At 38.8% G+C, this 24577-nt stretch overlaps 1 protein-coding gene across 5 annotated transcripts; it reads right to left on the bottom strand.

The window, feature by feature from the left end:
- Window positions 1–296: 296 nt before the first annotated feature.
- On the bottom strand, window positions 297–20849 carry tra2a (transformer 2 alpha homolog). 5 transcript variants are annotated; one of them, XM_073024596.1, is made up of 10 exons: window positions 20664–20842; window positions 12337–12678; window positions 11897–12030; window positions 9716–9884; window positions 8895–9044; window positions 6235–6423; window positions 5450–5565; window positions 5254–5361; window positions 4164–4237; window positions 297–1013 (listed from the first exon to the last, which is right to left on the bottom strand). In XM_073024596.1, exons 2-10 carry the CDS (start codon window positions 12355–12357, stop codon window positions 1003–1005), a joined length of 972 nt encoding a protein of 323 aa, XP_072880697.1. In that variant the 5' UTR covers window positions 12358–12678; window positions 20664–20842; the 3' UTR covers window positions 297–1002. The 5 variants fall into 5 exon arrangements, with proteins under 5 accessions (XP_072880697.1, XP_072880693.1, XP_072880695.1 ...); XM_073024592.1 differs by lacking the exon at window positions 12337–12678 and having other exon boundaries at window positions 20664–20849; XM_073024594.1 differs by lacking the exon at window positions 12337–12678 and having other exon boundaries at window positions 4164–4234; window positions 20664–20849.
- Between the last annotated feature and the right edge of the window lie 3728 nt (window positions 20850–24577).

Raw genomic sequence — 24577 nt, 5'->3', positions numbered from 1 at the left:
CTAATAGATCTAATATTGCATCCCCTCTAGTCAGTACCTCTATATATTGATTTAGAAAACTTTCCTGAACACATTTTACAAACTCTAACCTCTCTAGACCTTAACAATATGGGTGTCCCAATCAATACTTGGAAAATTAAAATCCCCTACCATCACAACTGTATGTTTCCTGCAGTTTTAGGGTATCTCTGGAAGATAGATAGCACCATCATGCATATGGTGTCTGGAGTCTAACTATTTCTAGAAAGGTTCCCTTGTATCAAATAGTTACAAATCAGACTATCCAAAAACAAATAAATGATCCTTCCTACCTCCCATTCAGGAGGCATTTTTAATATTCAGTAAAGTGTTGTACATTATAGCAGTTGGTCAATGCAGGGACTATATTGCAGGTCAAAACATAGACACCATTAACTAAAAAACAATTTAATTCATATAATCCTTTACAACTGTGAAGACAATTCTCACATCATACTTTCAATCCAGGGCAGAAATGCAATTTTCCACTATTACCCAGTCAGATCAGTAGGCTCCAAACTTGAATCTTAAAGTATCTTCCAAAAACGACATTCTAACAATCCACTGTTTTGTACATTTTCAAGTTATTTTGTAAAATGTATATACTGATCTTTGAAAGGATTATAAAAAAACAGAACTTAGGACAGCTTTAAACAGTAAACACAATTGAATGACAAAGTCAAACAACATGACAAAACTATTGAATATTGGCATTTGCATGTTCAAAAAACAACCTGCAGCTGGTAATGAAAAGATTACCAACCATTAAATTCCAGCCAGAGTCTTTACATCGAGTTATGAACTTACATAAATCAGTTCCAGCAAGTAGCTTTTAGAATGGCTTTCCAAAGTAGTTATATAGCCACAGAAACTATCATGCACAACTACCAAAATCTTAACCCCACCCCACCCTCAAAAAAAAGTTGCTGTAACACGTAGATTAAAAATCTTTTAGACAGTTGTCCAGCAAGCAGTAGAGTCTGATCAGTAACGACCTGCAAAACAAATATATACAACAATGAACCTTACAAATATACAACATGGTTAATAGTTATTGTAGCATAGAATGCACAAGTTTTGCAGGGTACTGAATATGAAATTTGTTAATTCTCACACACTCAAGACAAGAGACCCTAGGTTAGAGAAGTACATTTTAAGGTACTAGCAACAAGCCAAGACTGATATCACAGGAAGGTCAGCTTTTTCAATCCCACCCTGATCATGGAAGGGTTAGCTCTAAACTATACTGTAGGATAAAATCAGTTTTAAAACTGGTACCTTGATTAACTGCAGTAAATATAATTACAAACAGCACATAAAGTATTAATTACTAATTAAAGGAAGTGATCAGTCGTGAGGTGATGCATTGTGCTTGTTATATGTGAAATCTCCTGGGGATCATAAACCTTCAAATACACAAAGGTATTTGCCCAAATCTGGTGAGCTGGAGTGTAAGCTTTTGACATTATTATGCATCTGCAAATGAAAAAATTACCTACAAGCTACAATCTAGAACCTTTAGATTAAATGGAGTGAGTAAAATAGAAGCAGATACAAGGATCTGGAACTCAGTGCTGGGAAAGCCAGAGCAGTTGCAGATGCGATCAGAGGCCGCAGGGATTGGTGAACAAATCGATCAATCTCCACATGCATGGGTCTCGAAGACTACTGCATGTTTGTCAGGGTAAAGAGGAAAAATGAGAAAGAATGAGAAGCTAATGCCTTCACTGAACAGTTGCAAAAAGGTCAAAAACTTGTAACCATGATAACATGCAAATTGGCTTAGTGTGCTGTTAAGATGAAGAGTTGAATATATGATTAAAGTTAGTTTCAACTTGCAAAACTCTGGCAAAGTAGTATAAACAAAAAATCTGCAAAAGGGATAAAAGGTATGTCAAAAGACAAAGCAAGAACTCGTCAAATGCATAATGATGGGAATTGTATTACTCATTTTGGTAGGAAGAAAAGCAAAACACTTTAAATGGAGAGATTACAGGGACAGTATTCTACAAACCCCATTTCCAGAAAAGTTGGGATATTTTCCAAAATGCAATAAAAACAAAAATCTGTGATGTTAATTCACATGAACCTTTATTTAACTGACAGAAGTACAAAGAAAAGATTTTCAATAGTTTTACTGACCAACTTAATTGTATATTGTAAATATACACAAATTAGAATTCGATGGCTGCAACAAAAGTTGGGACAGAGGCACGTTTACCATTATGTTACATCACCTTTCCTTTTAATAACACTTTTTAATCGTTTTGGAACTGAGGATACTAACTGTAGATTTGCAATTCGAAATTTTGTCCATTCTTGCTTGATACAAGACTTCAGCTGCACAACAATCCGTGGTCTCGTTGTCTGATTCTCCTCTTCATGATGCGCCATATATTTTCAACAGGAGATAGATCTGGACTGGCAGCAGGCCAGTCAAGCACACGCACTTTGTGTCTACAAAGACACGCTGTTGTAGCCCGTGCGGAATCTGGTCTGGCATTGTCCTGCTGAAATAAGCATGGACGTCCTGGGAAGAGACGTCACCTTGATGGCAACATATGTCTCTCTAAAATCCTAAATCTCTAAAATATTTTATACCCAGTCATGATACCTCACCTGCTACCAATTAGCCTGCTTAATATGGAGTCTTCCAAACCGGTGTTACTTGAATATTCTGTGCACTTTTCAATCTTATTTTAACTCTGTCCCAACTTTTGTTGAGTGTGTTGCAGCCATCAAATTCTAAATTTGTGTATATTTACAAAATACAATTAAGTTGGTCAGTAAAACTATTGAAAATCTTTTCTTTGTACTTTTGCCAGTTAGATAAAGGTTCACGTGAATTGACATACCACAGATTTTTGTTTTTATTGCATTTTGGAAAATATCCCAACTTTTCTGGAAATGGGGTTTGTACATTAGCATACAGGCATATGAAGTTGAAGAGAGAATACAAATGAGACAAATTCTTGCAGCCTGCAGAGAATCAGCATACAAGAGGGAGACTGAAAACTTGGCTGAGTGGTGTAATCACCACCTCTCATTCAATGTCAGTAACTCCAAAGAACTGATTGTAGACTTCAGCAGAGGAAACCAGAGGTCCATGAACCAGCAATCATCGGAAGATCAGAGGTGGAGAGAGTCAGTAACTGTAAATTCCTGGGTGGCACCATCTCAGAGGACCTGTCCTGGACCCATCATATAATTATTACTGCGAAGAAAGCACGACAGCGCCTCTACTTAAGATTCTACACAGGTTCGGCATGTCATTGAAAATCCTGGCTAACTTCTCTAGAAGTGTGGCGGAAAGTGTGCTGACTGTATTATGTCCTGGTACGGAAACACTAATGCATTTGAGCAGAAAATCCTGCAAAAGATAGTGGATTCAGCCCAGTAAATCATGGTAAAACCCTCCCAACCATTGAGCACATCTACATGAAATGTTGCATCAATCAAAGATCTTCTCCAGCCAGGCCAGGCTCTTTCCTTGTTGCTTCCATTGGGTAGAAGGTACAGGTGCCTCAGGACTTGCACCACCAGGTTCAAGAACAGTTACTACCTCTCAACCATAAGGCTCTTTAAAGGGAAGAGCTACACTCATTTAAGGACTCTTATATTATGCTAATTATTTATTGCTATTTATTTATATCTGCATTTGCAGTTCTTTCCCCCTTACACTTAACAGTTCCCGATGTTTACAGTTCAGTTAACTGTTCTATAGATTTGCTAAGTATGTCTGCAGAAAAAGAATCTCTGAAACAGTACAGGACGTTGAACAACTTTTATCCCATGAGGAATATATTTAGATTGGAGTTAGTTTGAGAAGGTTTTCTGGGTTCATTCCTTCTATCAGAACAGTTAAATTGGGATAAATACATGGAGCTCAGAACAATGAAAGCTAATCTTAATGCAATGCAAGATTCTCTTCACGAGGACACCTGCATTGAGGAGCAATTTCAGAAAAACAGACTGTCCAATTGCAACAAATACAACAGAACTTCCTAGTTAGAGAGCCAGGGAATGGGGTATAATTGTGACATTAATTAATAACAATATGATTTACTAAAATTTATCATGCCCAGCTTTTTAATTCAATTTGCGTAGGCACATATTAGACAAGTTAATTCAATTGTAGTACTTACGAGGTGAATAAGAACGAGACCTTGAGCGTGATCGGTATCCTCTGCTATAGTAAGGTGATGGAGATCGTCGTCTACTGTAATGAAATAAGGTTGAACTACCATAAGATTTTAATTTTGGTAGACACCCAATATATTTGTATGCAGAATTCTTACATGGTTATGTGAAAATTCTCATTAAAGAAGTGAATTAAATAATGAGCATTGCAACTTTGAGTAAAATAACTTCATTATTATCAATGCCAAAGCAAAAGGTGAGTATTCATTGTAAGACCAGTTGATTAGTCATCTCCGGGACAGTCATGACAATTTTAAGGTGGTGTGAAGAAAGCAGAGTAATACCCCAATTGATTTTACACAAACTTTTACAATCTAGATGCCTGGATTATAAAAATATCCAATACATGGTTTCCTTTAAGCAATGCTGCTTTATTAGAGAACCCCATGTCCTCCAACAGCAAATTAAAAAGGAAAAGATGTTAAATAAGTAAACTTAGCATTCAACTCCTTTTATTTTATTTCGTAAGTAACAGACCCTTCTGGCCCAATGAACCTGCCCCACCCAGTAACACCTTTGCGACCAATTATTACTAACCTGTAGGTCTTTGGAACAAGGGAGGAAACCAGAGCACCCAGAGGAAACCCATGTGGTCAGAAATTGAAGAGTTAGCTAGCTGCTAGACTACTGTGTCTACAAAAAACTCCTATTGACATCTAGCGTGATTACCTACCCATAGCCCAGCTGTAGGAGACTCCCATGGAATTAAAAAAATATACAATTGCTAAATTAACACATTTACCTCAGAAACAATAAGTTATAAGTTATTAACAAATTGTATTTGATGGCAACAAAATAATAGGCTGAATGAGAAGTTTGTATTTTTGACAGGATGCACAGGAAAAGTTGACTCGAGGTGAAAAAACAAGCTGAAGTAAGGGTGCCCTAACACAACAGTATTTGCAGAAAGTAAACTAGCATTTCAGGTCAAATCCTTTACCAGAACTGGGAAAAATATTTTAAAAAAAATAATTGAGATAAATACGGCAAGGGAGGGATGGATATGATAAAATATTAAATTATAGAATACTTTACCTGTATCGATAATCATAATCCCGATCATCATATCGATCATATTTATCATAGCCTCGATCATAGTAAGAATCCCGACGACGCCCTCCACCACCACCACCTCCACTGCTGCTAATAATGGGAATCAGAAAACTCTTAATTACAAAAAATCCACAATGGAACACAAGAGTTTTAAAATCATTAAAGTCTTCTTCCTTACTGAGTTGGCCTTCCCATATAGATTCCAGGAGTAGGAGTGTGGGGCCTCTTTGTAATAGAATAATCTACACGAATCCGTCTACCATCCAATTCCATCCCATTAGCACGTTCCATTGCCTGCAGAGTTAACACAAAACAAAATTACGAGTCCCAGTGATAAAACCTTCTCAGCATTGCAATGAATACCAGAATTAGAACATGACATGTATGAAAATACAGTGAAAAATATTTTCAAAAGGTTTGCATGTCACCCATACAATTTCAAAACATCAGTACAAGGTAGAACAAGGGAAAAGCAATAACAGAATGCACAATACAGTGTAACAGAGTAAGTGCAGTGCAGGTGGATATTAAGGTGCTAATATCATGGAGACAGATTACCATAGAGTTCATCTTTAATGTAAAGGAGGTCTGTTCAAGTGGGACAAAAGCTGTGCTTGAGCCTGGTTGTACACACTTTCAAGCTTTTGTACCTCCTGCCTGATGAGAGGGAGACGAGAGAATGTCCAGAGTGGGAGGGATGCTTTACTGAAGCTGCAGAAAAGTATCGCTGACAGGGCTACATCTAACTGCCTCAAAAGGCAGCAGTCCCCCCCCCCCCCCCCTTTGTGCTGCAGGGTAATATTCCGGTATTACTAATCAATGATCAAGGGAAAGCTATTATATTTTGAACGATGATCAATAAAACAGTTGATTCATAGATGTAATTGTACAGAATTCACAACACTTTATTATCAACTTTCTTAAAAGTGTGACAATATAAGTAACTATTAACACCCTGATTACCTCTTTAGCATCCTCGAGCCTTTCAAAATAAACAAAGGCAAATCCTCTTGAACGACCAGTCCGCTGATCATAGACGACATTGACACCTGCCAAAGGCCCATAGCGAGAAAACACTTCACGAAGATCCCGCTCAGTTGTGTACAAACTGAGCCCAAAAACACCAAGGCAGGTGTTTGGGTCTGGATTAGCCTGGAAAATCAATATTAGAAATATGTAAAACTACACCACAGGAACTATCTTTGAAGTCAATTCCCCAAGGATGAAAGTACTCAGTAGGTCTGTAACAAGGTCACAAGACCAAACTTTGCTTTAAGTCAGTTTCGGCTTGTAGTAAAAGGTACAGTACAAACTGCAGCCTCCATTTTCCAAGAGCGTTTGTGGCATTGCACAACCTCACTTTAGCCCTTCAAGGATACTGCAGGAAACCGTCCACTTTTTTTCCCCCTCAATCTCCAATTTCAAAGAAAGGTGGTCTTCTGTCTCTGGTTTATTGAAGTCAAAATCTATCAACTCCATGTCAAAAAAATTAATTGAGTTGAGTTTACAGGTTCATCTAGTAATAGTTGCAGTATTGATTATGACTGGAACTAATGCAGCAATGAAGATTTAGTGAGAACCTGCAGTGCTTTACCCAGTTAGACCTACATAACGAAGTCTGAAAGCAACTGCTCTTTAGAATGGCCTAGAAAGCCACTCAGATGTATCAAAACAATCTTAAAAATTATTTCTGATCTTTAATTAGAACCACTTTATAAAAGCTAAGCCACTACAGAGAACTGGATAAGCAGGATTGGATAATGTCCAGTGCTCTAGTATTTGTAATTATCTTATCAGACCAGTGTATTTGAAGAATACATTTAAAATCTAAAAACAAGTGAAAAACAGTAACATAATTACACCTGTGTAATATTAACTACTGGCTTTCAAATGCCAAGGAATCACAAAAATAAATTAGCATAGAGATAAAGGCAGCTACTGCACACCAGAATGAAGAGCAGCAGGCCTCCATAACATCAGTCTACACCTCTGAGACAAGGCTCCACACAATTGGCTAGTGTCTCCTGATGTGCAACTATCATTTTATACATCAGAAGACAATAACCTATAGGATTTCAATCTGCAATACAGACAGCCAGGAGGTAATGAAAACTAACTAAGCAGTACCTCAGCCTCAAAATGCATCAAAACCATCTAATCAAAGTACAAACACAAGACTGCTTACCACCATTTCTCCTGTAATGACAGGAACCTCGCTGCTGCCAGTGCATTGAAGGAAGACTAAACTTGAGATATGCACTAGGTTTATATTCTGATAACTCACTTCCCTCACTAAATTGTCTAGTTACTGCAGGTTCAAAGAATTTAGATTGTGTTCTAAGTTTCCTAGTAGCCACCAATTATCAGGCCTGATTCAATACACCATGAAGATTGTTTTTATTACGATGTAACCTTACAATGTAGATAATTAGATAATCAGTACCTGCATTTTAAATTTAAAGAATTTTTATTGAAAAAAATTCAACCATCTCTGCAGTTTTGACCAGGAACCAAACACATTAGATACACTTACATGCAGAGGCACACAGTAAACCATCAGCATTCACATTACCAAAACATCAGACATTCAAGACCTTCCATGTGCTCCTTCAATAAAGAAATCATCCTTCTACTCAATGTACATATACAATGAACCATCCAAAGATTAAACTGGACTTCATTTTACACATCCACACAACTAATCTGGAACCAAGCCCCAGTATTACAAATTAAAATTCTCCAAAGTTTCTTCTGTAGTTCCAAACCATGTCAAGCCCCCAGGTTTTGTAACATCTCCAGATGCAGCACACCAAATACAGGGCAGGCAGCTGCACATCACATCAAATATTTTAGTATTATGACATCTGTAAAAGTGCTATCACAAAATGTCTACAACTTCAATTGTGATTTTTAACAGTAATATGGATGCCTAATAACTGAACAGATTTTCTCCCCGTTGTTAATGGTTAATCCTGTAACAATCAGCAATCTACATGACCTCAGTTCATGTTGATATTTTTTCAGTTCAAATCAGCAGACAATAACATTCCCCTGTACTATTGTTCAATGTTCACTGTCCACTTTATAACTAGCTCCAGTTTACTTCCTATAAAACACCACAAATCACGTAACTATACAATACTTGGGGGTAAAGCAGAAGATGTGAGAACATGGGTGGATGTGAAGTGCAAACTCAATTTACACTGGATAGTGGGATAGTGATTGTGCTGGGTAAATGAATGTAAGCAGAATGCAAGGCAGCTTGGCTGGCATTTAATTAGTCAGGAAAAAAATTATTCATAGGTGGTTGAAGGAAATAAAATGATATGGTGAACTGCAGTAGTAATATTGTATACAGATGAGAGTTCTCCTGCTTTGGTTCACAGCCATGATTGGTTATATACTGACTTAAACGCCAGTTATTTTTAAAAGGCTTAACACCATGTCACTCTGCACCCCATAAACTCATTCTTGACCTCTGGCTATGATCTTCAAGCCAAAATTATGCTCCCATGATTAACCTTATTCAATCAAACATGTTATTATAAAGAGACTGAATGCACAACACATCCATTAGATATCTGGAAACAATCAATTTGTTTGAAAGTAAGTTTTTAATTTACGTTTTGAGAACCGAGTTTGCCTTCTTTCTTCCCATATGCTGCTCGCCTCCAGGAATCATCCTTCATCTGGGATGACGGGGCAGTCCTGGCAGCGGACTTCTCCACATCTACTATCAATGCTCCTCCGTGTTTCGCCGACACATGGCCCGTCTGTAGGACAAGATGGACGGGATGAGTTTTCCCCCTCCCATAAAGGTGGAGTGCTCCACTATCAGGTGGCATACTGCCTATCAACTCAGACAAGACTGACAAAACGCTTCACAACAGTGGCTGGAGGGTCAGATTCTCAAACAGCTCATGAAAAAAAAATCTAAAACCAGAGGGTTGTGAAGATAATGTCAACAGTAGCCAAGCCAGTAGTCCAAAAATTTCCCAAAAAACCCAGCACAAGAAAAAAAAACATTAATAACTCACTTTTCAGGACTAGATTTCACAGCATTAATGCTGAAGTCTCAGAACTTCATACATCCTAACAAAATTAACTCAATTTAAATTCTACAAATGCACATAATTTCTTGCTCAAATGGCCACTCACTTGTGTGAATCATCACTAAAGTCACAAGAGCTAGCATAGAGTTCCAAACTGAAACCACTGCTCAAGGAAAAAAAAGCACACTTCAGCTGATCACACCAGTATTCAAAAATATATTTGCTTCATTAAAGCATCTGAATGAGGTGGGGGGGGGGGCAGTTATTGCCAGGTATTCTTTCATTCCCCTGAAAAAGAAAAAGTCAGCCACATAAAACCAATGCACTGCTGAGGGAATGCATCAATCACCCCTTCTCAATGAGATTGCTTGTACTGCAGTACAATAACCTACTCTACTTCCTGCATGGCGCCTTCGGCTAGACATTGGTGAATGACTGCGGCTCCTTCTCCGTGACCGATACTCAGGCGTGTAAGATCTGCTGCGGGACCGCCTTCGGTGTGAATGGGATCGTGATCGGGAGCGTGAATACCTGCGGTGTGAATGTCTCCGCGAGTGTGATCTGGTAAAAAGACAAATACATTTCTATTATGTTCACACATCAGCTTATCTTTTAAAAGACAAACATATTTAAATAATTCAAAGCAACAACTTTAACCTTCATCGTCAATAAATGCACCAATAACAAATTCTAGCAAGAAATTCCAGTGAACACATGGAGGTATTCACCACTGGCCCAAAATGATTTAAATTATGATTATAATTTACATTTTTATTATATTTACTTCGATTTGTACTTCAGGGAGCACGAAGCGCAGAAACAACTATCACTGTGATGATTGTACACTCTAGTATCAATTGTTTGGTGACAATAAAGTATTTGTATTTGTAAATGATATAGGCACTCGTGGATTAACTTCTGCATTCTATTCTATTGCAATGGAACTTTTGAAAAGTTAGTGTAGGCCAAGTATCTGCAAATCAATAATGCACATTTTTCAGTAAAGTATAATCGTGAGCTGTGCCTTTAACATAAATAGACTAAAGTAATTAAGACATTGAAAATGCACCCAATTAATGCACTGATCAGGCAATGTTGCAGCAATTACCACCTAAAAGCACCTAACAGGGCAAGCTTGCAGTAGTCTAGCCACCCACCCATTGTTCAGAGGAAAACATTACCTCAGCTAACTTGTTCGAAAATTTAGTTTATTACATTTTCTAGTCAAAATAAAATTACAGAGAAACACAATATGGAAGCCAAGCCACCTACCCTGTTTCTGTAAACACTGAAATAGAAAAATCTTTCCAACCTCGTTTAGATGACTCTTCCCAACAATGCATGACAAGAACAGATATTTGAAAATGCATCATCTAGTTTCTACCACAGTAAGATAAAATAAACAAAGTACAGTGATAAATTTCAGAACAAATGTTTGCTGAATACTATCCATGTTTCTTTATTTTCTACTCTGCTTCATAAAATAACTTGCATCAAAAACATTATTCCTTTAATCTCCATCTCAGGGGATATCTTTGGAATCAGTAACTATCACAAACCCTTAGACACTCAACTGTTGACTACATCTCACCTCACTGTTTTCAGTAACTTCTTCAGCTCCATGGTATGTGCTATTCATGACATTTCCCTCAACTGTGTGATCCATGCATCAAAACTATAGCAAGCGAAGCAACAATTCATTTCCATTGGTCCAAGAACTGGAGAAACTGAATGCAGATTTAGCAACCCGCTTTGTAGAACACCCAGTTTAGTCTGCAAAGGTGACCTAAGGCTTCCATTTGCCAGTCACTCATTTCTCAACTCACTAACCTGGAACTTGGACTGTTATGCATCCTTACATTTAGGCAAGCTTCAGCTCAACATCCAATTCAATAATTTCAGATAACCAACCTTTCCAGTTTGTATTGTGCCTCACATGCATACTACACTTGATTTTAATTTCCAAATTCCAGCAACTGTTTTGTTCACTGCAGTTACAAGAATTGAGGCTTGGAGATGCCAGAAATGGCTCAAGAGTGAAAATGATATTATTTCACTACTTCACTTTAAGAACTACAAAGAATTTTAGAGTTTGATAATTTTACAACTACAATCATCTTAAATGTTACAATGAAAATGATTTGGAGGATGCAATTGGCAAAAGCACTGTATGAATACAGTCCATTATCTACACAATGTGCGCTGATTTTGTTCATTTAGTCAAGATGGCAGAGTTTACTGGACGAACTCCTCCATCAATAACCATTAGGAACTATCCAGTTTTACAGTATCGTAGTAGTATTGGTAGTGTTCTAATTTGTTCTGTATTTCATTTAAATACATAATTTATTACTCAGCCTTTTTGACTATTTCCATGAAACTTTGACTAATTGGGACAGCTGCTTAATTGGGCCAAAATGTACTGGCTTCCATGTCCCAATTAACCGAGATTCACTGTAATACTCGTCATTAGCATACACACAACAATCAGCAATACTTACAGCACTCTTCATATGTGCACTCAAGCACTTTAAAGGACATGTATCAATCACTTACACCTGCTAAATACATACCTAGATTTAGATCTTGATCGTGAGCGAGATTCTGAACGCTTTGAGGCTCTCGATGGACTGCGAGATGCAGAGCGACTTTCAGATTTTGCACGACCAGCACTTCCACTTGGAGATTTTGATGGTGAGCGGGAGTCCTGGTATGACAAAGTTATTTATTGTACAACAATTATTATGAAACTTTTAAACCTCATAGCGAACATTTATAATTCAGTTATTGTCGCAGGTAGTAGCAGAGGGGCAAAAAGGTATCCTTCACTACTGTCATTTTGGCCCCTGATAAAGCACAGAAGACTTCAACCCATAGTAAGTATTGCACATTCCTAAAGAATACACATTCCCTACAAATATACCTAATCACCAACATTCTATGAAACTTTCTTAAATAATCATGCATTTTATGCTAAAACTTGAGCATACAGACACGTGAACATAAACCATACTTTACTTAACCTAGGACACATTCAATCTTCCAGATTCTTTTAATTTTCCAGATTCTTAATTTTCCAGATTCTTTTAATTTTAGTTCACTCTTGCTTTCTATTTTCTTCATTTCTTCATTTTCAGAGTTTTCATACTCCGTGTATTCTTCCCAATTCAAACAATTCATTAATGCCTTATAAATGCAAGCTCTTCTATCTGACCAATCTTCTGTTCATTTCCCATTCAATTTTTTTCTGATTTCTCAAATTTTTCTGATCTGCAATACTTGTGATTAGCCTTCTGTTATCTTGATTATTCTTCCACATTCTTGGAAAATACTCTTCCATTTCTTCAATATTAACCTTAATGAAAAAAGAACATTCAGTAGGATGAAGCACGGGATTACAATCTGCTGGATTTGTACTATAGCCTATCATCTTTCTAACTAAACTCCAGCAGGTGTAATAATTCCATTACTTTTAATTTTTTAAAATCCTTTCATAAAATTTCTTCAATAAATATGTACTCGTTGATGTGTGTTTAACTTTTTAAAATCTGTTACGATGAGGAGTATTTGATTAAAATCAGGAAACTGCCTCGAGTTTGGTGCTCTCCCTCTTCCTTAATCAATAGGCAAAAGGTCTACGTCAAAAAATCTAAATTGTCTTGGACAGAAAGTATTTCAAAGCATTTTCTGGACATCAGTTAATACTGATCAACACTGAATATTTGTGCCTTGAAATTATAATATTTTAATTGCCCAAGAACATGGTAACAATTCTTTGACCCTTAATTAGCAAGCAAATTTATTCCCCTTACCAAACAGCTGTTTAAATAATTACACCACTGGAAGACAAACTTCAGTCCATGCTAAATCCCAATACATTTCCGTCCCTTAGATAAATGTAGAGTTTGAAAATTCAATCTAGCCTTGCAACTCAAGATGAATTAGTTGAATTCGAGCTCCCCCGCCACTAATTCCTGAAATAGTAACTGGAATGATCTGAAATAGAGACAGGAAAAATATGTTTTCCAAAGCCTGCTTATATAAATCATACAACAGGTAATACTTGTCTCCTGTATATCTTTATTGTTAAATGTGCTTTGTTGAATATTACTAAGTATATCAAGAAAAATGTTTAAATGTGATGCAGCGAAGTGAGCTAATGCTACTCTGAAAGATGAGTTCAGTTCATATGTCAAACTTTGACAACAACATGACAGAATTCCTCTCCAGCTAACCTTTGCACCTACAAGGCTAGTGATACAATAGTACTAAGGACTATTGGGTAGACAGTTCAGCTAGATATAGGATAAAAACTTCTATTACACTACCTTGATACTTGTCAGAAATAATAACAATGCAGCCTGTCAACCCCCTAGATTCTTTCTTATAAATAAAATTTTAAAAAGCTTTCACTTCATTTGATTTGAACCTGAAATGACACCAATCACTTAAATCTCAGCTAAACATCACATCCAGGCATCGACAACAACCGTTTCAAATCATTTACATTAAGAGCTACTCAATGTATTCAAAACAATAGTCTGACAATGTAAGCTTTGTATAAGTTGGAAATTCACAATTTTCACTCTCAATTCTGATAACACTTAGATCATTTATCTCACATTTGAAATATTAAAAAATCAAAATTCATTAGCTTGCTGTTTACTTCCAATCCCCTTTGAAGGCAAACAAATCTAATGCTAAGGGCAGCAGGAAGTCAGACCATACAATCACAAGTAAACAATAAATGAAATATTCAGGGTGATGTGATTTGAGGCTATTGAAAGAGTGATGAGGTACTGTGAACTGGAGGATCAGGGATGTACTCATTTTTAATCTATGTAGCTATTCACACCTCTGGTTATTCTGTAACAGATTTGGGAATTAAGAAACAAATCCTAAAATGTCTTAATAGAGCCTTTCACACATCATAAAACGGACAGTGGTTTCATAATGACCTCAAAGATATCTATTTAAACTATTAAAGGTTCAAAAGCACAGATATACATGCCTTTTAATGCTAATTTTTCATTCCTTACTGATGTTCTCCAAGATGCTCTGCTAAGCACTCAACACCAAAGTAACAACTGGCCTAGCCAGCCACTTTGGTGCTTTACCTACAATTGCCTTAAAATAAACTCTGGTCATGTTCATTACCTCTACATTTGTCTATCAAGCTATTTTACATATTAAAAAATGTCCACGGAATTGATGGAAATTTTTCATATTTCATTTTAAACCCAGAAGCTCCAAAATTCCCACATAAAAGATTTGAATTTGCTCTTGGTAACTGCAAAATGTAGGAGATAAATAAATCACAAAATGTCTTAACAGAATCTTTCACATAACATAAAACTGAAAATTTTCCATCAGTAACTAATCTCAAAATAAATCATAAGCTAAAAACAAGAGAACATTACTCACCTTTTAGAAGCTTCTTTTTGCAAAAGCCTTACTCAGAACCTTAGTATATGCCAGTTCCTGACCAAAACAGAAAAAGCATTTCCCTTCCCAGCAAACCTTTAGTGAAATGCAAAATAATGGCCAAATAGTTACCCACTTGGTCAATAAGAGTAGTTTCAAATGATGAAATAGGTAACTATTTGATTATTTCTCAAATACAAGTATCTGTTGACTAAGCAATGACACCAGCATAATAGATTCTAGTTGTAATATTAGTCCTGCAAGCTAGGGGAAAACAAAAGTATTTCAAAGATATAACCTTATACAAGTAGAGGGCTCTTCTATTCCATTGCATGCATTTCTGAATACAATGCTGACCTTCAGTGCTGATTTAAAATTTGAAGAAATGGCCTCTCCATATGGGAGAAAGGAATTTACCAACTACTATCACACCTTGTTTCAGGCACTCCCTATTCTGTTTTACAACCAATATTTTAATTATGGACATGTATGCTGAAAGAATTTTTCCAGATTTAATTACCCTTAGAAGGGAGCTACTGATCCACTCTGGCATACTATTCAGCTGGAGCAGGGGCTCCCAACCTGAGATCCACAGACCCTGTGGTTAATGGTAGAGGTTCATGGCTTAAAAAAGGTTGGAAACCCCTGACCCAGGGCATTATTTCAGAAAAACTTGAACAGAAATTGATTTATCCCCGCCATTTTGTAAGTGCAGCAAAAGTTCACAGCTGCACTCCTTCAATGATTTTCAAACAGCTGGAAGGATAAATAGAACCTTCTCCCATATTGAATATTTCAATATTCAAAAGAACCATCAACAAATCTAAAATTACAAAGGAGGAACTCAGAAGGTCAGGCTGCTTCTATGAAAATGAATAAACTGTCAATATTTCAAGCTGAGACGCTTACTTGGGACTGAAAAAAGGGAGAGAAGCCAGAATAAAAAGATGGGGTGAGGGTAAGGAGGCTAACTGGAAGGTGCTAAGTGAAGCCAAGTAGCTTCAAAAGGTAAAGGCTGGATATGAAAGAATCTGATAGGAGAGGAGAGTGGACTATAAGAGAAAGAGAAAGATGGGCTCTCGGACAAATAATGGACAGGTGAAAAGTAAAAGGTCTAAGTGGGGATAAAAAGGGGGGGAGATTTGTTTTCTGAAAGGAAAAATCAATATTCATGCAACCAGGTTGGCGATGGAAGAGAGAAGGTGTTTCCTCCATCCGGAGGGTGACCTCATCTTAGCACAAGAGGCAGCTGCGGTACAGGAATGGGAATTGGAATTAAAATGGTTGGCTTTTGCCAGATGGAGCAGAGGCACTTGATGAAGTATCCCCCAATTTACAACAACAAGTCTCACCAGTGTAAAAGAGGCCACTAGTGAGCGTTGGACACAACAGATGACCCCAGCAGATTCACAAGTTGCCTCAGCTGGAAGGAATGTTTGGTGCCTTGAATGGAAGTGAGGGAAGAGATGAATGGGCAAGTGTAGCACTTAGGCCACTTGCAGGGATAAACAGACAAGAGAATCACAGAGAAAGGATCCCTGCAGAAAGCAAGGTGTGTGGGGAGGGGAGTTGGAGGTAAAGATATGTTTGGTGGTAGGATCCCTTTGGAGTTGTCATAAGTTGCAGAGAATGATACGTTATATGTGGAAGCTCAAGTGGCTGGTAACTCTTGCCACCACTCAGGTGGGTGGGAAGATGCAAGGAAGGGAAACCCCGTTCTTTAAAGGAGGACATCTCTGATGTCTGGAAAGGAAAGCCACACCCTGGGAACGGAGTTGATTAAACTGATGAGCTCAGCATGGGTCCATGAAGCAGCACCAATGTAGTTGTCAATGTAGCAGAAGAGTTGGGGAGTATACTGGGAAAGGCTCTGAACATGACAGTTGTACATGAACAAAGAGGCAGGGATAGTTGGGGCCCAAGCAGATGCTCATGGCTACCCTTGAGTCTGGAAAAAGTGGGAGGAGCCAAAGGAAAAATTGTCGAGGGTGAGGACCAATTCTGTCAGAAAAGAGTGGTTGTGGAGGGAAATAGGATGACTCTTTTATTAAAAAAGCGGTGAGCTTTGAGACCTTCTTGATAGGGGAAAGAAGTGCATAAGGACTGAACATCCATGGTGAAAATGAACTCATCAGAGCCAGGGAATTGAAAAATCGTGAGATTGAATGCACAAGCAACGTCATGGATATAGGGAGGAAGGGACAGAACCGAGGGAGATAGAACAGAACTGAGGTAGGAGTTCAGTGGGGCAGGAGCAGGCAGAGACAACAGGCCTACCCAGTCAGGGTTGTGAAAATTACATGGTGACATTCACTTGAATATCCCAAGCCAACTTTTCTCTGCTTCTACCATGCACCTTGATTAACAACTAAAAACATGGACAACTGATCGGATTCAAAGGAAAAGTGGTGATTTGACTGATTTATGAGCAAATTTCAGTTATTAAGGATGGATGTATCCTCAACTTTCTTAACCTTCTACTGTCCCTAAATTGTGAGATTTCTTGTCCAGCACTAGAAAACAGGAATTGAGAAATATAATACTCGCCTGTTCCTATCACAAACCTCATTTGGACGCCACTGAAATCATCCCTTTCTGGCAATTATCCAAAATCAAAGCATTCAAACTATTGAACACTAGCTCAGTGCTTGCCTCAGCCCATTTACTGCCTAAGGCTTCATAGATACTCGTTAACATTAACATTGCCTGCAACTGTCACGTCCTATTATTTGAAAAACTCTGCAGTTCTAAATCACAAGTTCTGCTCAACAATCATATTAAGTATTATCCTACAATGAGGTACCATTTCCAAACTGCCATAATCATGACTCTCACTGCTGAGATATGTATGCGGGTAGCTGTACTCATCCCAACTTTAAAATGGCTCCATTAGTTCTGGCCATGCCTTCATCCACCAGGGCTCAAGCAGTGAAAATACAAAATCTTACCCCACCCCCTGAAATTGGTCTTCTGCCCTAATATCATTATCTGACTTAATTACATTTAAATGTGCTTCTGTGAAGAAACAAGGCAAATGTTATTTAAAAATTGATCTATAAACTATTACGCCCAAAAGGGCAAATGGAAACAATCCATGTATTACAATGCTTTCTTATTAATCATATTACACTAACAGATCAAACATTAATCAGAAATATTGAATAAATATTAAATTAATTTTTGCATTAGACACAACCTACAATTCCTGTACTGCTCCAATTCTACATTCACAATTCAGAATGTGCTGTGGACTCTTGCTTAACTTTTATCAGTTGATAAGAAAATGAAATACACTTAGATGTTCCCTTAGAACTAAAAGATAAACTCTTTGAAGGACATAGAAGAAATGGGAAAACAATCTTGCACTCTCAAATTTATCCCAAAGACAGCAATTAATTTCATTTCAAATTAATTTTATTTCTCTCAATGAGAATGCTTTCAACATAAATGTAGGTGTAATCTCAAAGATGCACACTGTAGTCAAGAGCTATTAATTACAATTGAAGTTTTAACATTAACTGAAAATATGTATTTCAACACTAAAGTATATCTCCCTCACCACTGAATTCTGCTATAAAATACATGCAATGTGGTGCTTCACATTCAAGTAGTATATCAATGGGCACCTGTTGTTTAATCTGTCTCAATGTTTCAGATTATACATAAAAGCACTTCTCAAGTGTGCTCCACCTAACTTTATAAATTCAATTTTTGAAATCTAGGATTAGACCTGCAAATCTAACTAGGGGTTAGATTCAGTAGAACAGAGTGATCTAGGAATAATGGTGCACAGTTAGTTCCCTGAAGATGGAATCTCATGTGGATAGGGTGGTGAAGAAAGCTTTTGGTATGTTGGCCTTTATAAATCAGAGCATTGAGTATAGGAGTTGGGATGTAATGTTAAATTTGTACAAGGCACTGGTGAGGCCGAATTTGGAGTATTGTGTACAGGTCTGGTCACTGAATTATAGGAAAGATGTCAACAAAATAGAGGGAGTATAGAGAAGATTTACTAGAATGTTACCTGGGTTTCAGCACCTAAGTTACAGAGAAAGGCTGAACAAGTTAGGTCTTTATTCTTTGCAGTGTAGAAGGTTGAGGGGGGACTTGATAGAGGTATTTAAAATTATGAGGGGGATAGATAGAGTTGACGTGGATTGGCTTTTTCCATTGAGAGTAGGGGCGATTCAAACAAGAGGACACGAGTTGAGAGTTGGGGGCAAAAGTTTAGGCGTAACACGAGGGGGAATTTCTTTACTCAGAGCTGTGTGTAATAAGCTTCCAGTAGAAGTGGTAGAGGCAGGTTCGGTATTGTCATTTGAAGTAAAATTGGCTAGGTATATGGACAGGAAAGGAATGGATGGTTATGGGCTGAGTGCGGGTCAGTTGGACTAGGTGAGAGTATGCGTTCGGCACGGACTAGAAGGGCCGAGATGGCCTGTTTCCGTGCTGTAAATGTTATATGGTTAATGCCTGAACAAATTCTTTGAAGACTCAACTGCTTTCAATCATTTTCCCAGATCTATCCGGAAGACTCCAACCTTACTACCATAAAATATCTCAGCTCTGGAACCCACCCGTAGTCATAAAGTAGTGGCAATCCACACAAGCAGAAATAAACGTCAGTGTTACCATCCTAGGGGAAACCTATCAAATGGGATGTAATGAGATTTGTGGCACAACTCTAATGCTGGATTAAAACAAAATTTGATTTTCTTGTAGAAAGAGAAGTCAATAGTAAGTACACCTTGTCTTCACAGAAGCAACTGCCAACAATGAGAATTTAAATCCACAAGCAAGCCTCACTTTTTAAAAAAAGCACAGATGACCCACTAAAAATTTTAATGTATAAGGATTCTTTGTAAGTCATAGAAAAGTACAGCACAGAAACAGGCCCTTTTGGCCCATCTAGTCCCTATGTAACATCTAAACTGGTATTCCCATCCACCTGTACAAGAACCGTAGCCCTCCATATCCCTACCATCCATGAGATATTTCCACTGTGTGCTGAAATGGCACAACAATTCACGATTTTTCCCTTTTTTGCACTAGTTGCTTAATTTATATATTAAACTTGATTTTGATATAAAAGTCTTGCATTAAATTACTACGCTACTAAACGTCACTAGATTTCAAGAAATATAATCAAAGGACAATTAAAAGCTAGTAGTATTTACGCTGTAATACTTTTCTTCCCTGATAGCTCATATATTAAATACCCTATTTCCTGCTCCAGCTACCAGAAAGTAGTCCATACTTTTACTTCTATCGTCAGTTAACATTAATCATCATGGAATCATAAGCATTAACTATGTGCAGGATAAGCAGGAAATATACCCAACCCCTCCACAAAAAAACAAGTATTTTCAAAACCTTTGAGGCTAATTTTGAGATAAAGATGGTGCTTGAGTTGGTCTTCGAGAGGCTGAGAAAACGCGTGCTTCCTGCTTTGCTTCCGTGAACAGTAACTAGTTCAACGGACACGGGTCTCGGAGACCGGGCGCCACAAGGCCGGAGCTCTTTCGGGACGGGTTTGATGATCAAACCGCGCGTGGCGGAGAAGGGAAAGCAGCCGACACGATCAAAAAGGCCGGCGAGAATGGGGAGAGTGATCGGCGTAGACAAAAGACAGAGATGGCGGCTCGCTCTCCGCTTACCTTTTACCACGGACGGTCTCGGCCCTGTTCCCAGGCCAGCCGCTCAGGCACTCCTCCTACCCGCCCGCCCGCCCAACCGTCGAGGGAACTCAGGGCCACCGTCTCCCCTCCCTCGAGGCCTGTGACCTCATTCAGGCAAAGCCCCGGCCGGACTCTGTCTCAATACCATTTCTCCATTTTGTTTCAGAAACAGTTACACTAAACCCCCCCCCCCCCCGGTTTCGTTCCGTTTATTCCCTCCCCGGTTCGCTCCACTCACCCTCCCTTCGTAGGCTGCCTCGTCGATATCGCTCATCGTTGCTGGTGAGAATTATGAAAATAGGTGCGTGTGTATGTACTAGATATATCTGTAATGTTGGCTGGTGATGTGATCCACTGCGACTCCTCGTCCGCGATCCCCTTCAATATGGCGGTGGCGCCCTCCTCTCCCCGTCGAGCCCGCCTGTGTGACGTCACCGAGTAACCGCCTGTCTCCATGGGAGCCCGCGCTCAACGGTTTCGGATTTTCTTAATCTTACCGCTTTCCCGTAAATTCAATATTCGCTGACGACTACTTAGAAAAACAGAATCAATGAGTTGATGTATAAAAATTTATTTTTATTTTTTTAACTTTGCTAACCATCTCTTCCTCCATGCCATGGAGATGACGTCAGAGACGCGCGTGGCGCTTGTTCGATGGCGGCTGCCGGTCATGGTGGTGTGATAAAGAATTCCGTCTTCTCCCGTCCTTCCTCATCTACCGTACCTGCTGAGTTTCTCCAGCGTTCCTACAGATCCTTAGCACCTGCACTCTTTTTTTTCTGTCTCAATTTTAGAGCTATCCCACTTTCCTCAATCAAGCTGGCCTGGAAATCGAAAATTAAAATTTTACAGCCTGTGCCGTTGGTTTTCATGAAATTCCTATTTCACCAACCTTGCTATTCTCCATGAAATACATTTTCCTAATCAATTCAAGTAGTCTGTGTGTTCGTCAGTCATTGTTTACGAGCTTCAGCCAAGATTTCCTCGTGGATCCTCAGGAGGATATATTTCTCACACGGGAAGTATTTTTTTACTCCTATGACACAAATTTAATTCTCAGTTCTGAACTCTGGAAAATGTTCCACCATCAAAAATCACTATTTCTCCTGCTAGGGCGCAATATATCTTATTCTTAGAACATGTTATAATGTTAAGATTTGTAACACGTTCTTTATATTCATGTGTGCACAGAGGTGCTGAATAGAGTCAGAAAGGGTTTTGGAGAGGCTAAGCAACTTTAAAAACCTAGATGTTATTTCTGAGGACCTGTCCTGGGCCCAGTATATAAGTGCAATACAAAGAGAACATGGCAGCACCTCTACTCTTGAAGAAGTCTAGGAACATTTAGCATGACATCGAAAACTTTGAAAAGCTATAGATGTATAGTGGAGATGATATTGACTGTTTCACAGCCTGGTATGGAAACACCAATGCCCCTGAATGGAAATTCCAACAAAAAGTGGTGGAGTCAGCCCAGTCCATCGTGGGTGGGTAAAGCCCTCCCCATCATTGAGCACATCTACATGAAACACTGTTGAAGGAAAGCTGCATCCATCATCAGGGATCCCCACTACTCATGTCATACTCTTTTCATGCTCATACCAGCAGGTTCAAGAACAGAACCCCTCAACCACCAGGCTCTTGGACCAGAGGCCGTAACTTCACTTGCCCCATTACTGAACAGTTCCTACAACCAATGGAGTCACTTTTAAGGATTATTCCTCCCATGTTCTCAATATTTATTGCTTTGTTTTTGTATTTGCACATTTTGTTGTTTTTTTCCTGATTGGTTGATACTGGTACAGCCTTTTATTGACTATTATTGTTATTGGATTTATTGAGTATGCCTGCAAGAAAATGAATTGCAGGGTTGTATATGATGACATATATGTACTTTGATAATAAATTTACTTTGAACGTGGGTGAAAGGAGCAAGCGCAAAGGGGGAAAAGGATTAGTGGTAGAATATAAGAAATAGGAGTAGGAGTAGGCCAACTGGCCCATTCAGCCTGCTCTGCCATTCAGTAAGATCATGGCTGATCTGGCCATGGACTCATCTCCACCTACCTGCCTTTTCCCCATAACTCTTAATTCCCCTACTATGCAACCTTGTCTTAAATATATTTACTGAGGAGCCTCCACAGCTTCATTGGGCAGAGAATTCCACAGATTCACCACTCTCTGGGAAAAGCAGATCCTCCTCATCTCCACCTTAAATCTACTCCCCCAAATATTGAGGCTATGTCCCATAGTTCCAGTCTCACCTTCCAGTGGAAACAACTTTCCTGCCTCTATTTTAGAAACATAGAAAACCTACATTACAATACAGGCCCACAAAGCTGTGCTGAACTTGTCCTTACCTTAGAAATTACCAAGGGTTACCAATAGCCCTCTATTTTTCTAAGCTCTATTACCTATCCAGAAGTCTCTTAAAAGACCCTATCATATCTGCCTCCACCACTGTTGCCAGGAGCCCATTCCATGCATTAACCACTCTCTGTGTAAAAAACTTACCACTGACATCTTCTCTGTACCTACTTCCAATCACCTTAAAACTGCCCTCTTATGTTAGTCATCTCAGCCCTGGGAAAAAGCCTCTGACTGTCCACACGATCAATGCCTCTCATCATCTTATACACCTCTATCAGGTCATCTCTCATCCTCTGCTGCTCCAAGGAGAAAAGACCGAGTTCACTCAACCTATTCTCATAAGACATGCTCCCCAATCCAGGCAACATCCTTGTAAATCTCCTCTGCACGCTTTCTATGGTTTCCAAATCCTTCCTGTAGTAAGGCGATCAGAACTGAGCACAATACTCCAAGTGGGGTCTGACCAGGGTCCTATATAGCTGCAACATTTCTTCTCAGCTCTTAAACTCAATCCCATGATTGATGAAGGCCAATGCATCATATGCCTTCTTAACCACAGAGTCAACCTGCATTATACACTACATCTACGGCTCTACCTTCATCAATGTGTTTAGTCACATCCTCAATAAATTCAATCAGGCTTGTAAGGCAGTGGTTCAATGCAATACATAATCTAGCAGAGAAAAAAATAATAAATAAGCAAGTAAATCAATTATGTATATTGGATAGTTTTTTTTAAATGTGCAAAAACAGAAATATTGTATATTAAAAAAGGTGAGGTAGTGTCCAAAGATTCAATGTCCATTTAGGAATCAGATGGCAGAGGGGAAGAAGCTGTTTCTGAATCACTGAATGTGTGCCTTCAGGCTTCTGTACCTCCTACCTGATGGTAACAGTGAGAAACGGGCAAGCCCTGGGTACTGGAGGTCCTTATTAATGGACGCTGCCTTTCTGAAACACTGCTCCTTAAAAATCTCCAGGGTACTTTGTAGGCTAGTACCCAAGATGGAGCAGACTAGATTTACAACCTTCTGCAGCTTCTTTTGGTCCTGTGCAGAAGCCCCTCCATACCAGACAGTGATGCAGCCTGTCAGAATGCTCTCCATGGTACAAATACAATAGTTTATGAGTGTATATGTTGACATGCCAAATCTCTTCAAACTCCTAATAAAGTATAGCCACCGCCTTGCCTGCTTTATAACTACATATGTTGGGACCAGGTTAGATCCTTAGAGATCTTGACACCCAGGAACTTGAAGCTGCTCACTCTCTCCACTTCTGATCCCTCTATGAGGATTGGTATGTGTTCCTTCATCTTACCCTTCCTGAAGTCCACAATCAGTTCTTTCTTCTTACTTTACTTTATTGTCACCAAACAATTGATACTAGAGCGTACAATCATCACAGCAATATTTGATTCTGCACTTCGTGCTTCCTGGAGTACAAACTGAAGTAAATATAATAAAAGTTTAAATTATAAATCATAATTAGGAAATGGAAAAGGGAAAGTAAGGTAGTGCAAGTCAGGTCTGGATATTTGGAAGGTACGGCCCAGATCCAGGTCAGGATCCATTCAGCAGTCTTATCACAGTTGGAAAGAAGCTGTTCCCAAATCTGGCCATATGAATCTTTAAGCTCCTGAACCTTCTCCCGGAGGGAAGAGGGATAAAAAGTGTGTTGGCTGGGTGGGTCGTGTCCTTGATAATCCTGGCTGCACTGCTCCGACAGCATGCGGTGTAAAGTGAGTCCAAGGATGGAAGATTGGTTTGTGTGATGTGCTGG

Source organism: Hemitrygon akajei, chromosome 20, assembly GCF_048418815.1.
Source record: "Hemitrygon akajei chromosome 20, sHemAka1.3, whole genome shotgun sequence".
Taxonomy (NCBI): Eukaryota; Metazoa; Chordata; class Chondrichthyes; order Myliobatiformes; family Dasyatidae; genus Hemitrygon; species Hemitrygon akajei.
This window is presented reverse-complemented; position numbering and strand designations above follow the sequence as displayed.